The 16,427-nt window shown below is 42.2% G+C and overlaps 1 protein-coding gene across 1 annotated transcript in view; it reads right to left on the reverse strand.

The window, feature by feature from the left end:
• Positions 1–5,391, reverse strand: part of LOC120741096 (enhancer of polycomb homolog 1-like) — a 33,881-nt gene extending 28,490 nt beyond the window's left edge. The window contains 2 exon segments of the mRNA XM_040043749.1: positions 1,491–1,505; positions 1,507–5,391. Of these exon segments, the coding sequence (XP_039899683.1) occupies positions 1,491–1,505; positions 1,507–1,644 (153 nt within the window). The 5' untranslated portion in view covers positions 1,645–5,391.
• Between the last annotated feature and the right edge of the window lie 11,036 nt (positions 5,392–16,427).

Below are 16,427 nucleotides of genomic sequence, written 5' to 3' on the forward strand. Positions count from 1 at the left end.
TTACACTTGCAAGCTAAAATTTTGAATTAAAGATTCATTAAAGAGACAAAGTGATGCATATGCATTGTGACGCAACAAACACTCACAAACTGTGCCTGCTGGTAAGTTAGAACAACATAACTCTCAGCCAACATTTGGGTATTTAGTCAGTGCAACAACACCCCACTGTTCCTGGACAGGATGTGGGTCAGGGAGCTAAGCCACGCACAGGCTTGTAGTAAAACTGTCCTCTTTATCTCTTCTGTCACACTGTTATGTAATTTCTGCTGTGTATGTGCACAGCAGGTTGAGGAGGGTATGAAAGCAGGATTTCAACTTGCTTTACATCCCATCTGTGGATCATGTTTGTGTCTGCTGAGGCATCTCAGGGGGTGTATAAAAGTGAATTAGAAAAATTCAGTGGGGCCGACCAGATGAGCAGGTAATGAATGAGCAACTTAAACTTTGTGTACAATCAGAAAAACAGCTTTCATTTCAGGTATAAACTCTAAATGAAAGGCTTTGTGGTCAAAACATACAGACCAATCTGTCTACAGGCAAATGCAAATTTGTGTATTTGGATATAATTTGAATATGTGTAATCTCAAAACACGTGAGTAAAAGCAGAACAATATACTATAGTGTTAAAAAAAAAAAATCCGACTAATACCACAGTACAGACATCTCAGTGGGCCAAACTCATGCAATTATGAAGGAAATTCAAGAATAAGTAGTTGCAATAAGACACTTTCATAACAGTAATTTAAGCCCAATTTTCAGAAACATAACTGAACTTCTCTATCGTCACCGTTTTCTTGCCATCGACGCTTCTAACCAATAAGATACTTGGAATATGGCTCCAGAAAAGAAGACTACATCCACGTGCTGCACTACACGAATGAAACTTCCCCATGAATGGCACCGTCATGGCTACACCATGCATGTCGTAACACAGTTTACAGGAACTGAACCACGTATATGTGAAGAGGAGTGCAGTTATTAATCAAAAAGCAGAGCTCTGAGACATATTTTTTAAACTCCGCGTTCTCCGCGAAACAGGCAGCACACATGGCAGGGCTGTGGCTGTCAACACGAGGCGCCTAGCTGTCAACCGGGGCTGAAGGCTCAGTGTCTCCCCCTGGCATTCGCTAACGAAAAGTACACCACGTCCAAGGCCTATCCCGCTCGCCTTTACCAACGAGAAAGTCAACAAAATGGTGGAACAGATAGAGGTCACGTGACTTCTTTGTGCATTCAGGTACTGCTTAAAAGGAAATAAACGGACACAACACGGCTTACCAATAAAATATCACAATATTGCAACCTTACACAGCCACTCGTGGTGAAACGGGTTAGTAGAATTCAGTTTTCATCGAGCTCTATCGTGCGCACGAAAGAGAAAATATGGCGGCCATTTTGCACAAGCTTGCGCAGGCAACATAGCGGCGCCTCGCGCTATGAAAATGCCGCCAAAGATCCATCGCCAGTCGGGCAGCAATAAAATAACATACCGATTCCTCCTCCTTTTTCCATCCCCGTTGGCATCTGCGGTACTGCCCGGTTGATTGAGGCATATTCGTGCAGGTCCGGCAAATCCTCGCAGCGGAAGACGGGCAGGGGCTTACTAGCATCCAGTGCCCGTGCCCGAAACGACAATTTACTCATTTTTATAATAAAAGATGCAGCATAAATCTATTCGATCTGCTAGGAATAACAGCAGGTCTGCCTCGAGTTCTCATGGATGAATCTGTGACGGTCTCTGAGAGTCAGCCGGTCGATTGAGGGCGGGCTTGGGTCCGTAGCAGCGCGAACAGAGCCGGGCAGGCCCGGGTCTCGATCGCTCTCTGTCGGTCTCTTTCTCTCGTAGGCACCGCTGTTCCTCCCTGGTTCAATACGCCATTGCCAACATGGCGGACATTACAAACTCATGCAGCTCACCGCTCGCTCCAAGCGGCCCAACCCCCTCGATCATACAAACAGCCATTCCCACGCAGTTTCGCACGCGTGCGCGCTCGCGAGACCCTTGGGGTACGAGAAAAGGGAGGAAGGAGGGGCTGAATCGACAGCGGGGGAAAAAACGCTGGATGCTGATGATGGGATGTGAACTTCCTAGGCTCGGGATTTTCTCATGCTGTTATACGACAGGCTGATGCTGACGTAAGAAAATACATATATTTTACATCTTCAAAAAAAAAAGTATATATAGATATTGTTTTTAAAAAATGTAAAAAGGACGTAACGCATTCATTATGCCGCCACATATAGACAGATCGTATTAAGGACTGACACACCACCCTAACTCAGAGGTTTCACGGGTGTTTTCTAACACAGCAAGGACGCAATTCTTCAAACTTGTATCGTGTGTTAAAATTATTATGAACAACCAGAACATGCTGTATCAATTAGTGAATTGTTTTGCAAATATCGCCACCCTGTGGTGCAAACACTACACTTTTAATTATAATTGGACTGATTTGTGTTCATGCGAATGCACAAAACGTATTAACATGGTCAGAGCCAGGAAGTAGTCCGATGTGTCGTCATCACAGCCGCAACGTTACGCCCAAATACTACAGAATATATAAAATGCTCTAGAAGGTGAACGCAACAGGAACAAAACTGGTTTAGGTTGAGCAATAAACAAATATATATTCTGGCCTTATTTGTGTTGTTGTATGTGAAGAGCAGTTCACCCTGGAAACTGAATATAAAATACACTTACTGTAAAGAAGTTAATGTCCATATATATAAAAATGACAGTATCTTTTATATATTATATTATTATACACTATTGATCTAATGACTGTAGTGGCCATTGAAGTACAGTGAACTCACTATCATGTTCATGAAAAGTATGATTTAGATGATTTCAGTTTCATGACATTATGTGTGCCACCAGAAGATGGGCACACTGGTCATTATGGGATAAATATGGTCAGTGTACCAGGTTAGTTCAGTTACTACTAAGGGGCCCAAAGAAAATATCCCACACAACATCATCCTGATCCATTAATAAAAAGCAGTATGGATCCACACTTTCATGTTGTTTACAACAACTTGTGACCCTTCCAAATGTCACAACAGAAAATGAAGACTCAAGCCTGGCAACATTTTTCCAAACTTCTACTTTCCAATTATGGTGAGTACTTGCAAACTGCAGGCTCAGTTTTTTGTTCTTAGCTGACAAGAATTACACTCAGTGTAGTCTTCTGAGCTGTGGATCATCTGCTTTAAGGTTCACCGTGTTGTTCATTCAGAGATGCTCTGTGTAACCACTGAGTATTTGACTTACTTTTACCTTGCCCATTAGCTTAAAGCTGTGTGGCCATTCTCCTCAGACCTCTGGCATCAACAAGGTACTGTCACAAAACGCACTGCTGCTCCTTGGATATTTTCTCTTTTGTGAACATTTTCTGAAACCCTAGAGACGGTTGTGTGTGGAAAAATCCCAGTACATCAGCAGTTTCTGAACTACTCAGACCAGTCCATCTGGCACCAACATCCCAGGTTCAAAGCTACATAAACCATCTTTCTTTCCCCTTTCTGATGGTCAGTTTGAACTTCAGTAGGTTGCGTTGGCCATGTTTACATGCCTAAATGCATTGAGTTACCACTAATGAAAAGGTATATCTAACAAAGTGATTACATGTAAAAAAAAAAAAAAAAAAAAAACATCTGAATCCAGGAAGCACCCTTATTTATATCATTTTTCAAGTGCATTACTTTACTAAGTGACCTTTACTGTGTATTTCATATTTGACAATGTGCATCCTCTTTTTGGTGCCTGGCCAGTAAGAATAAGAAGTACCCCAGAGCAATAACTCTTTCTAATCGGTACACACATGCCGTTTTAACCACAACAATGTTTCATGCCTTTTTTGGCAACAGAAACAAAAATACACTGGTGCATATAATGCTTTAATTTTTTAAGTGTCAATTTGCTGTGATTAACTGTAGCTTCATCTCGCCGAAGCTTCATCTTCTCATTGGTGGTTGCCAGTACAGGAAATGCTGCAGAAAAGTAAACCTACCACCCTGACTGGTCCTTCTGAGATGTAGTTTACATCTGACCAAATGTTAGATGACACATTTCTCACTTTCATTGGTGCATCATTATCAGCATCACATTTTCTCACTGCAGAGAGCTGAAATAAATCAGGGAAGCCACCAACTTCCAAACTTGTTCATTTCAGCAAATGTTTATCACAGCACATTTGCTGGTCCGTTTCATTTAATGGAACAATAATTAAATGCAATAGCTTCTTCATTCTTGACCTTTAAGCCATTAGCTGCATCAATTCTTGTTTTCCATTTTTATAGTTGATCAAGAAAGTAGGCAGCCTGAATAAGGATATTTCTGGCTTTATGAACACAGCACTTTTTACTTTTAATATTACTGCTCCAAGATGATTTCTCGGCATGCAAACATGCACTATTATACACGAAGACTCAATACAGAAACTGAATATAAACTCTTACTTAGACAAGCTCCAAACTATACAATGTTTTCTTTTCTATCCTGTGCACGATGCATTCACCGTTCTGCATAAAGCAAGCCAGCCTGACCCTTTGCTGCCTTACTGACCCATCAGTAAACTAAGCTAATAGATAAGATCTGCTCAGGATGCTGGAAAGCAGAACTTTGCCAATCCGATATTGACAGAAGCATCTGAGAGGCTTGTGTTTGGAGCGATTTCGATTTCTTCACTTTATAAAGCTAAAGCTAAGGCTGTTAACCAACTCTGTAAAACCTCTACACCACAGAGCCCCTACATATACTATAGTGAATAGGCACAATATTGAGGAATACAAAATGGGAAGCTTACAGTTTTCATTAAAAACTACAGCATTAATACAGATATTAGGAGGAGGCACAATAGATGGGGTTGAACGCACAGACCAGCTAGGGCCTTTTTGTGTTAAATTTGCATGTTTTCCCTGTACATGCCTGGTTTCTCTCTACAGATACATTCGCTTGTTCCATTTCCTTGATTTCCTTGATCATTCCTGCACTGCAGCCTGTTTGTTCTTATTTTGATGCCTCACCCTCCTCCCCACTTTTCCCAGTTCTCACACCCCTCATTAGTACACAAGGATCTGTCTGATCTGGGGCCACTGCCAGTCCTCACCAAGGCCTTCAAATCCATAAATCTCAGGCCTGCTACTAGCGAAATCGATGTTAGATTAAGCGGTGAGTCTAAATTCATCATAAATGTGAATCTATGTCTCTTTGTGTTAGCCCTGTGACAGATTGGCATCCTGTCCAGAGTTGTACCCCACCTCTTGCCCATTGACAACTGGAATAGGCCCCAGCCCTACTAGGATCCTGAATTGGATAAGTGGAAGAAAACCATGGAAACCAGCTACCCTCCTGTTACAGTCTTCATCAAAATCACTGAAAATAAGAAGAAACGCAAATAACCTGAAGAGATGGGTGAAAACTTTTGTGGCGATGAATACAAGATCCAGGCGAAGATTTTGGTCACAATAATCATCAGCCATTTGGGAGACATAGGCTGACATCTGTAGACCATAATGGAGGCCTGTGAAACAAAATGAGTCAAAAAAGAAGAAGTGCTTATAAACATCATTATTACTGGAAGTTATTACTGGAAACAAATATAATTTCTAAGCCCAGAAGACATCTCAGCATCTGCTGTGAGATTATTTTCTCTATAGGACTCTTTAACTCTGTATGCAGGTTTACAATGGAGAAAACCTCGACAATTTCTACATCTGCTATCTACGTATACACTAACGCTGCCAAGTAAACGTTTGTACGGATGAATTTTCCCATATCCATTGGCTTTGGACTGTTTTGAAGCACACAGAGCAAGTTTTGCTCCTGCAATAGAGTACACAGTAGAGTAAGCCATATATGGTGGAACAGATGGGTAAACAGAGCAGGACACGACAGCAAAAAAGCTGTAAGGTATCGTTTTAGCAAATGACAAGCAATTGGGCACCGCTTCGACCCCGAAAAAATTAGTTTTCGAGGGCTTTTTAATTCGTTCAGTTCTCAAGACCAGACACAGCTGCTTGCACAAAGAACAGCGATATAGATGCTAGCTTAACGCTAGCTTAGCCCAGTTACCCTGACCCTGCGCCATTTACTAGCCAGCTAACAGTTTGCGGACAGCCACCAACAGTTTCATTTGAGCTCGCAAGTGACTTTAAAGCCACAACTTTCGCTTCCCAAGGACACAACACGGGGAAAACAAGCTTGAGCTTGACTCGCAACTTACCCGATGCCAGCAAACCCACAGGGGAGGAGGAGGATGGTGATGGTGGCAGTTGTTCTTCTGGCTGTCATGCTAGCCTAATGCTAACGCTTGTTAGCTCCCTTCTAGGACGCCTCAGAGAGAAAAAAAAAAAGAAGGATATTCAGTTTCTTTTTATATATCTGCAAATGCCGTTGATGCAAAAAGAGAGGTCATTGGAAGCCAAAGCAAGGGTAAAGGAGGAGATGTCCTGTCGCTGACGAAAAACTTGGTTAGTTAGCTCAGGTTACTTCGATCCAAAAAAAAAACCCAAAAACGATCCAAAGTGACCACCAAACCACTTTACAGGCGGATTGTGATTGGACGGTGAAAGCCACCAATCACCTGTGGAGAACTCGGGGAGGATGAGCTCACTAGTAACCCCGCCCACCCACGAATAACAACAACATAAGTAACAATAATAATAATAAGAAGAAAAATGTTGTCATGCATTAATGCGAATTTATTACGGTAGTGTGCAAATAATAGGATTTAAATAGGCTTTTAAACACAGACGGAGTCAAAGGGCAAAACTTATTAGAGCCACTTACTGAACAGCAAATAATCAGATACATTTTTTTCATAACATAGCTGCAGTATTTGTTACATAACTGTCTCCTGGGCTGGTCACCTCCCTCCACCGCCCTCTGCCCCTCCACTAGTTTTGTCGCAGGGCAGGGCTGCTCCTGCTTCCTTCTTCCTTCCTTTTCTAATGCTCTGATATCTGCACTGCACATTTTTCATGATCAGACACCGTCCAAAGAGAATGCTGCATAGTATAGTGGAAGCATATGGAGTCATTTTCTGTGCTGCTTCAACACCACCACCACTGCTGCTGCCGCCGCCGCCGCTTCCCACCTCCCACTACCCCCACTAGCTGTTAAAGCTGCATGCACGCCTGCCCAGTGACTCTGGGAGTGGAGGGGAGGCATCACTTTGATGAATATTGCTTTGCTCAACTCTCCCAGCAAGGTCATCAGCAGCCATCTGTAGGCAGTGGAAAAAAAACCCTAATATCCATTTAGATCTGAACATCCCATTGTTTCTCTGCGTTTACACGATTCAACCCAGTGCACCGGTTAAGTGGTTGGCACATACACTAGCTGCACATTTAAAGTTGTGCAGCATATCTGTCTCTATATCTGTTTAACAAATGCACAGGTCTGCTGGAGTACAAAAAAAAAAAAAAATCCCAAGAGTCAGGATTTTGCACTGGTGTCAAAAATGTCATCTTCTATAGCTACAGTGACTCGAAGCACCTTCCATCTTTTCCTGCACAGTGACACTTTCTTTTCCTCTCATCTAGAGGGCAGTGGAGACCTGCGCAAAGACGTGTGCTTCTGCTGGAATTGCAATGCAGAATGCAGGATGCTCACCTCACAATCTCTCGCCTCCTGAGCCCCGAGTTACACAGCTGAGCCAGCCATCAGCATAAATGGGAACACCCCCCCCCCCAAACACATATGCATGCCCCAACAAAATATTCAGCTATATGTAATTAGCCTTTGTGGAATTTCAAAATGTGAGGGCATAACTTTGCATATATCCCACGGACAGCAAGCTTGTATATAAGAAGCAGCTTATGATGGAAGGGAGATGCTCTTTGAATATGTATGCGTGCCGTGCATGCAGTGAAGGATTGAAGACAGGCAGTCCAAGGTTGCGTGTTTGAGATCAAAGGCGAGTAAGTTAGACATCAGCGTCAACATCCACCTCACCCTCAGCCCCCCCACCCCAACCCAACCCACCAACCCACACAGACAAGTTGGTCCCATCTGTTGACAACAGTTCAGGGGGAAGGATGTTGTTTCATTGTGCTTCACGACGGGGATCCTGATTGAAAAGTTGATCTCCTTCCACGGCTGCTATCAGTTCTCTTTATATTTCCAGTTGACAACTGTCATGATGGCCCTTTTGTAGATGGTGTTGTCCTTCTGCAACACAACAAAACAAGTGTCACGACATGACTGTTATTCGGTATTTGATTTACTTTCCTATTGATTGACTGGAGGTGTAGGTGAATGAATGTTTTACTTTTAATGTAGTCATACATTTCTGTTTGCTATTGCTGAATTTCCTATTGCGTTGGTATTGAATTTACCCCACTTTATTGTGTTAACTGTTGATAGGTCTCTGTACTGGTGTTCTCTAGACAAACTCCTGCATTTATTGTGCAGTCTGTGACAGACTGAAGGATTTGTTTGGGCAGGGGCTCACCCTGTTCCAGCGTCTCTGCTCCAGCGCTCTCTGAAAGCGGGCAAACTCCCTGTGGTCATGGATGCTGGTGAGTAGTTTCCATAGCAGCAACAAAGCCACACCCAGCACCACAACAGAGCCTGAAAGCGCTGTGGTAATCAGGATCACATTCGGCCCCGGTGGGCACTCTTGAAAGACAAGAAGAAGCCACAGCGCTTTAGCAGCCATAGACTGCGTGTTTGTGAATTTCAGATAAAATTAATGTGCTTGTACAATCTCACTGTGGCATCATTAACCAACTTACAAAGGGCAGACTGCAGAATACAAAGTCCTAAAGAATTCTACAGACGTGATTTGCATTTATGCCACCATCAGCCAATAAGGCGCATTAAAGAGGTTTAATCTATATCTCTGTTGGTGCCCTGCCTTTGCCTTATTACGATAATAAAATGTGTTTTTGCATAAAACAATTCCCTGGAGCTGCTACAACTGACAGAATTTCTTCATCTAATGTTGATATACTGGTGTAGTCATAAAAAAAATAGAGCATTTGGCTCTGCTTACCTCGTTTGCAAGCTACGTAGAAAGACTTTTCTCTTCCTATGGTCCTCACCCAAAAATGCACTATACAACCTTCTGAGTCCACTTCCATTCACCTGCAAAGGCCTGGAGAGAAAGCCACTGTTGCTAAGACACCAGTCTGACCTACCAAGGCGAGGTTCAGGTGGGCACACTTCATCTTGCACTCATTTGGACTCAAGCCCACTGAGAAGGCCCTGCATGATACACATTCTCTGTGAAAAGAACCATAATCAAAAGTGAAAATGTGTTTAGTTATAAAGGCAATTAAAGCACCCCCAACGTGCTCTCAATGTAGGGGGTAACTCTTCAGAGAACTCTGTTAGTTATGCAGTTCAAGCAATCATTTATTTAGTCACTTTTAATATAAGCAATCCATTACAGTTAAGTTAGTGTTACCCATTCCTTTTATTGCCACAGAACCAAGCATAACAGATTAATAATGCATTTCTTTCTGTTTGTCCGCTGCTTTTTTGTATGTAGTTGTTTATTGGTATATTAGTCAGTGTGCATGTGGATCTTAGCCAGTGAGGTGAAGGAATTTGCAACATTTTACATTTGTGGGTGAAAGGGAAAAGAACAACAAGGGAAAAGGAAACTGTGCCTGGGTGATAATAAGTGTCTGTCAGCTGTAAGGAGCTCTACTTCAAATTTGATTAAGGATGCCTGCAAACTAACTAAGCACAGCAGCTCCACAGCACTGGTGGCACATTGAGGAGGAGAATGATGGCGGTGGTGGAGCTCAGGAACAGAAGAGGTAGCTTTTAGTTTGGCCAGAGCAGTCACTCAGAGGAAAATTAACAAGCTTCTTACTTTTTATGGTGTAGTAGTAGGCTGCATACAAACCGACATGCACTTCATTTCTTGTATTGCAAAGGCAGCAACCTTGGAAAGTAGCAAGTGACTAACGTTACTTGACATATTCCTGATTATAAAAATGTCAGCTTTTAAAAAAAGAGTGTGGCAGAATCTTTCATTTTCATGTTTTCTTAATTGTGCCCTGAACTTTAAAGGTCGTAGTAGTGGTGCAAGTTACAGATGCTGGGACAAGAAGGGCAAAGCTCACAGGTCGGGCCCTGGAAGCGCTTGTCATGGCAAATGCAGGTGCCGCAGTGGCTGCCTCCACAAATCTGTCCATCCTGAGACAGACACTCGTAAGCTCGGCCCCTGAATGCTGGGAAACACAAACACTCCCCCCACACACACCTGCCGCGCCCTGGGACAGTAGAACAAACAATTTTAAAAGAGACATACTGGCCTCCTGTTATTTTTTTTGTAAATGTGTTCCTGCTACTATACTTCCACATTGTAGTCCTCGGTACTGATCACAGCTGAAATCACTGCACTCACACAGCTCCCCATAGTACACATGGCTGGGCTTTTTGCTGCTCTTTTGACAAACACACCTCCCGCAAATGCACTTTCTGTGCCCACTGCACACTTCAGATGCATTATCACGGCGACAAAGGTGTGAGTCAACTGCTGTGCCCGACTCCTCTTGCTCACATTCAGAAAATGTCCCGGCTCTCCCTGCTTTACACCTGCAACACAGGAACACACATCAGCCTGTTTCCCCTCTTAATAACCTGGAATTAAACTTGTTAGCCAAATTGATGCCGTCAAGCCACTTCACCTACCTGCATGCGCCACACTCCAAAGTCCTGTTGCCATGGCTACATGAAGGACTGTGTGGGACCCTGTCCTTTTGACATGAACACTCACATATGGGGCTCAGCAGGACCTCAACCTCTTCACTATAGCCTTGGGGCTTAATAATAAAGCGGCATGGTCTTTGTGAAGCAGCCACACACAGAGGTGCTGTGATGCTTACATTAAAGCTCACCTAGAGGGGGGTGAGAATTCCTTGAGCACCATTATAATCCTCCACTAATGAGGTAATCATAATCAGCATTACCATCGCTTCAACCGAGGATGGCCGCATGCTAACAGAATCACTCACACAATTTACCACACACATAGCCATGGCTACATGCAGCTACGCACCTCGTCACCTACAGAGATGTTGGAGCATCTCCTCCCCTGTTCTCCATGCCTCGGCCTGTGGTCCTTATAGTGGGAGTATAGGAGATGTGCTAGCCCGGTGGAAACTTGCTGTGCTCCATAACAACCTCAGCGGTCAGTGCCTATAGCCAGTAAAGCAGTTAACCTCTCAAAGATGAGGTGGTGTCAGCAAGCTATACACATGAGGCTAATGACCTCTGTAGGAAGGGAGTTTGTGGTTCACTTACACTATATGCTTCAACAATTATCTGCAGGATGTTGTGGGAGTTGTTGGACAGCATTCTGAGCTCACATTTTGGGAAGACGCTTCTTCCCGAAGAAGCATCTTCTTCCCAACGGCATCTTTAATGTCAAATTAATGCTTATGCGTTTATTCAAAGTCTTCCAGCTGGACAAGCAAAAAACGAACCAAATGTTTCAGAGAGATTATAAGAGTTGATAAGTAAAGATGGTGGCGTGCAACCTTTGCCCTTCCACGAGCTAAACTAACATACGAGCCTGTCGTGTTGTTGCACTGATGCATGCCAGAGGTTCACGATAGTTATAACAGAGAAGCAGGCAGGTATGCATTTTTCATGACTTACTGTATTCATAATGGGAATGATCATGGCATCTGTTCAAGTGCTCTGACAGAAAGATCCAGAGAATACAAACATGTCAAATCTCTGGACTGAACGACAGCTAATTCAAATGTGTATCACATAAACTGTGTGTGGAGGGATGGCTTTAGTCATTCATTAATTTATAGAAAAAGTCAATTCTTTGACTGGTTTTGAATGAACCAGCTATGCAATTAAATTAAAGATGTGGAACCTTTCATTTAGACAGGAGGCGTGCCTGGAGCTATAACAAGGATGGCTGCCAAGCAGATGACTTACTTAAGGACTGTGGAACGTAGTGTCAGAGCACAGGGGCTTGAATAGTTATGGTGAAAATAACCCCCTCTGATGGATCAAGGTAAAGATTAACTTTAATTCTGGATTTACCAACATATAGCATAAATATTCAGAACAACAGTGAACTGGCAATGTAGAACAGCTCATTCCTGTGTGTTATAGATGTCGACTGTGTTCTTAAAGTTAGGGTATTTTCCGTGAGCGGACAGAATCTGCAGGCAAATCATCAGTAAAGTTTTTCATAGCTTTTTGCTTTTAAGTGGAAATAGGTGGTATTGGTCCTTGATTAGGCACCAGCACTCCATGTGCAGAAAATAGAGACCCGATAGTGAAACCCTTGCAATGAGTCTCATCTATCTTCATTATAATGCACTTGAGTAGTTTAGTTTACTTTAGCAACTGAGAGTTGCAGTTAATATTTACTGGAGCACCAAATGCACAGTGGAAAACAGTTCTACAATAATGCACATTGGATTTTTTTTGTTTTTTTTTTTTAGGTCTTTAATGTAAAAGGTAACCAGTGAAAATGCAATGTGGTGAAAGTTTTTGGCAAAAGTGCAATGCAAGTGGTCAAAAAATGATAGATTTTCCAGAAACTGCTACATAATTTTACTCAGTTGGCATCCAAGGAAACAGGGAAGCTTAAAACGTAAACATTTTTACAGCAAATAGTAGAAATAAATAGTAAAATAGTACAATAGTTGGTTTTCCCGTTTAATACAGCTATACAAATCAAACTAAACTGAGTAAGATTTAAAGTTATGCATGGTAAAAGAGTATATTATCTAACGTCTAGGCATTCAAAACATTCAAGACAGTTATCAGTCTTTCCAGGAGTGGGCATCCTAGCAAGTTCACCCCGTGGTCAGGCATTTCAATGCTCAGAGAAACTGCTAAAAAAACCCCTCAAGAGCTACATTTTAGACTCTACAAGCCTCCAAAAGTGGCTTATTTGGAGGTTTCCTCTTCTCTTTAGAAAACAACATGGCAGCTTGGCTTAAGTTGCCATGTTGCTTCTGAACAAAACACAAAACTTCTGGAAAAATGTCCTTTGGATAGATGAAAAGAAGTGGAAATATTTGGCCATAATGCACACTGTCATGTTTGGAGATAATCAAACACGAAACATCAGCACAAACACCTCATATCAACTATCAGAAGGGGGGTGGAGGAATGATAATTTGAGCTTGTTTTACAGCCACAGGACCAGGGCACCTGGCAATCATTAAATCAACCATTAACTCCTTGGTATACCAAAGTATCCTGGAGTCAATTATGAGGCCATCTGTCTGACAGCTAAAGCTGGACTGAAACTGGGATCATGGCAGCAGGTCATGGGTCATTGGGGTCATTGCAGCAGAACAATGACCCCAAGCACAGCAGAGCAGCAAATTTACAACAGAATGATTGAAAAAGAAAATAATCAAGGTGTTTTAATGGTCCGGTTAAAGTCCAAACCTCAACCACATTGTTATGCTGAAGTCAGACCTTAAGAGAGCTGTGCATAAAGAAATGCCAACAAACCTCAATGAAAAAGCTATGAAGAACAGTGGGCTAATATTCCTCCAAAACAATGTGAAAGACTGATAAAGTCGTACAGAAAATCATTGCTTCAGGTTATTGTTGCTAAAGGTATTGTTCCTACAAGCTATAAAACCTATTGAATCATTTAGTTTTTCATGTGACTGCAGAATATCCTTTGAAAACTGTCATGGAGTGTTATCCAAGCTAGCTAGCATTAGCTAATCAATGCAAATATGATCATTTCTGGGTCCAATAAAACAACATGTAGACAGAAGAAATGCCAGACTCGAGGCTTCCGAAATGTAGTCCATTAATCATTGGGTGATGTCATGGTGGATACTTCCATCTTTTATATGGGCTACAGTCTACAGTCAGCTTTAGATAAAAACTCAAACGGCAAAGCATCAAAAATAAACACAAGCAAATAAATGATAAATTATTGCAGATAGGCCCTGCTATACCTTATACAAGGGTGCGACTTTTTCAGTGACAGCAAAGATGAGCTGGACGTTCTTCTGTCTCAGTGTTTCAGCAATCTGAGCCACCGAAGGATGGTCCTGTCACAGTGGAGTCAGGGCAGATGCAAATTGCAATGCATAACAGTCAGGCCAGAATATATATGTGTAATAAGTAGTTAAGCATGCTCTACCTCTTCCTTCTCTTGCTGTCCTCCCTCTTTCCCTCCCATCTAACAACTCTTTCTATTGCTCATTTCATTCACTCACCCTAACAGACTTTCCATTCCCTCCAAATAGATAAATAAGTACCATTCAAAGAGGAGTGACGCCCGTATCTTGCACATCCATTTTCAGCCTTGGGTGGCCATGCATCCAGACAGAAATAGATTAATAATGCATCCATATTCACTCCACCTGTCAAGTGTCTGGACTGGAATGAGGTCAGGACACTAACAGTCTCATGAACCTAACGAGACACCTATATGGATGTTTAATACACGCGTATAAAGAATTACACTCACAAGCACACATCCAGGCGTGCATTCTCTTTGAGCACCTGCACAGCACACACCCACCCAGCCTTCTATACACAACCTGGGTGAGATTAAGAAATGAAAGCTTTGGTTTGAATTACTCCACAAACACTCCAGCTGTTTCCCATCAGGGTGTGCCTGTCAGCATCTTCTCTACCCAGGGAACTGTGCTGTTGATTCTGACCTTTAAATCACTGTCTTTGACTTTCTCTGCAGCTGCCTGGACCTCTATTTCACTGCAGACGGGAATCAATTTAGCACGCGTTGCAATATCTGGTCCATAGGATAAACACTGTATGCTCCTTGGGACCACAGTCACCCAAGCATGCATGAAAGTAAGCGAAAACACATATACCTCTGTGATGGCTCATTCTGGCAAGGTAAAGCTTCGGTTTTTACCTGTGAGTATAACCGTGGGATTTCACAAGGCAGAATTAATCCGTTTTCTCAACAAGTGAGATGAGTTTGAAAAGAAACTGACAGACAATCCCAGTAGACAACGAGCAGCATTATTACCCTATTAAACTGTGTTGCAGAGCAATAAAAGGATAGAAATCTGATATTTACACTCCTTTTAGTTCTTGCAAGGTCTTTATTAATTCATGAAAAATATTTGTCTTTTGTTTGGCTGGTGTATATTTTGGGTCTATAAAAGCCTTTTTAGTGAAAATGGATCTAAAAGTAATTTGCATTGCTCTGTAATGCTATGTTTGCTAGAAGTAACAGAAGTAGCAGAAGTAGCACTATCTATCTATCTATCTATCTATCTATCTATCTGTAATCTCAAAAGTATCTGCTTGTCTGCCTCTGTAACATTCAGTCCAATTCAATTTTATTTATAAAGCGCCAAATCACAACAGCAGTCACCTCGAGGTGCTAAACATCCCATTCTTAATCCACAGGGTTTAATATGGATTACCCATCGGAGATATAACAGCTTCGGCTCTTCTGGTAAGGCTTTCCACAAGGTTTACAAGTGTGTTTATGGGAATGTTTAACCATCTTCCCAGACCTGGTTTGCAGTCTCTGGTCTAATTCATCTAAAAGGTGTTTTATAAGGTTGAGGTCAGGACTCTATGCAGGCCAGTCACGTTCTTTCACACCCGCTCACTTATCTATGTCTTTATGGACCTAGCTTTGTGCACTGGTACGCGATCATGTGGGAGCACGAAGGCGCCGTCACCAAACTGTTCCCAAAAAGTTGGGAGCATGAAACAGTCCTAAATGTCTTGTTATGTTGACACATTAAATGTTCCTTTATTTAGATCTAAGGGACTGAGCCCAACTCCTGAAATACTACAACATATAATCGCCTTTCCACCAGAGGCCATTGAAGGTATTGGAACACCTGAATTCAGTAATTTGGATTGGTGTACCTGTCTATAGAGTCCAGTGACAGAGGAGAACACACTTTTTCGTTTACTGTAGCACTACACATCTAACAGATCACACCATGAGAGTGCTTGTGTTTTTCATGGGCTAAAAAATATTATCCATGGTCTGCTGTAGCACACTGAAGTAACATGGATATATTGTTGATTTATGCATCCGGGGTTTTTTTTTAACAGGGGGCTAGAGCCTATCCCAACTGATAATGGGTGAGTCTGTAACAGGACTAATACAGGGAGACAGACAGTCACTCAGCCCCTATGGCCAATTTAGAATCACCAATTAACCTGACATGCATGTCTCTGGACTGTGAGAGGAAGCTGGAATACCTGGAGGGACCCAATGCATGCACAGGGAGAACATGCAAGTCCCATACAGCTGACAGGTTTGAACTAGGAATCCTTGTGTTAACCACTGTGCAATTGTTGAAAATGCACTTTTTTCTCTGGATATCCTAAAACCATTAAATAAAACATTAATTCTGCAATGATTTTCAATGTTTGGCCCATTTCAGTGTAAGTCCAACTATAAAATAGACCTATAATGAAAACACCATTTAAGCTTGAACTTTTTTTCTTTAGTAAAAAAAAA

This window comes from Simochromis diagramma, unplaced genomic scaffold, assembly GCF_900408965.1.
Source record: "Simochromis diagramma unplaced genomic scaffold, fSimDia1.1 OVJJ01000602.1, whole genome shotgun sequence".
NCBI classification, from domain to species: domain Eukaryota; kingdom Metazoa; phylum Chordata; class Actinopteri; order Cichliformes; family Cichlidae; genus Simochromis; species Simochromis diagramma.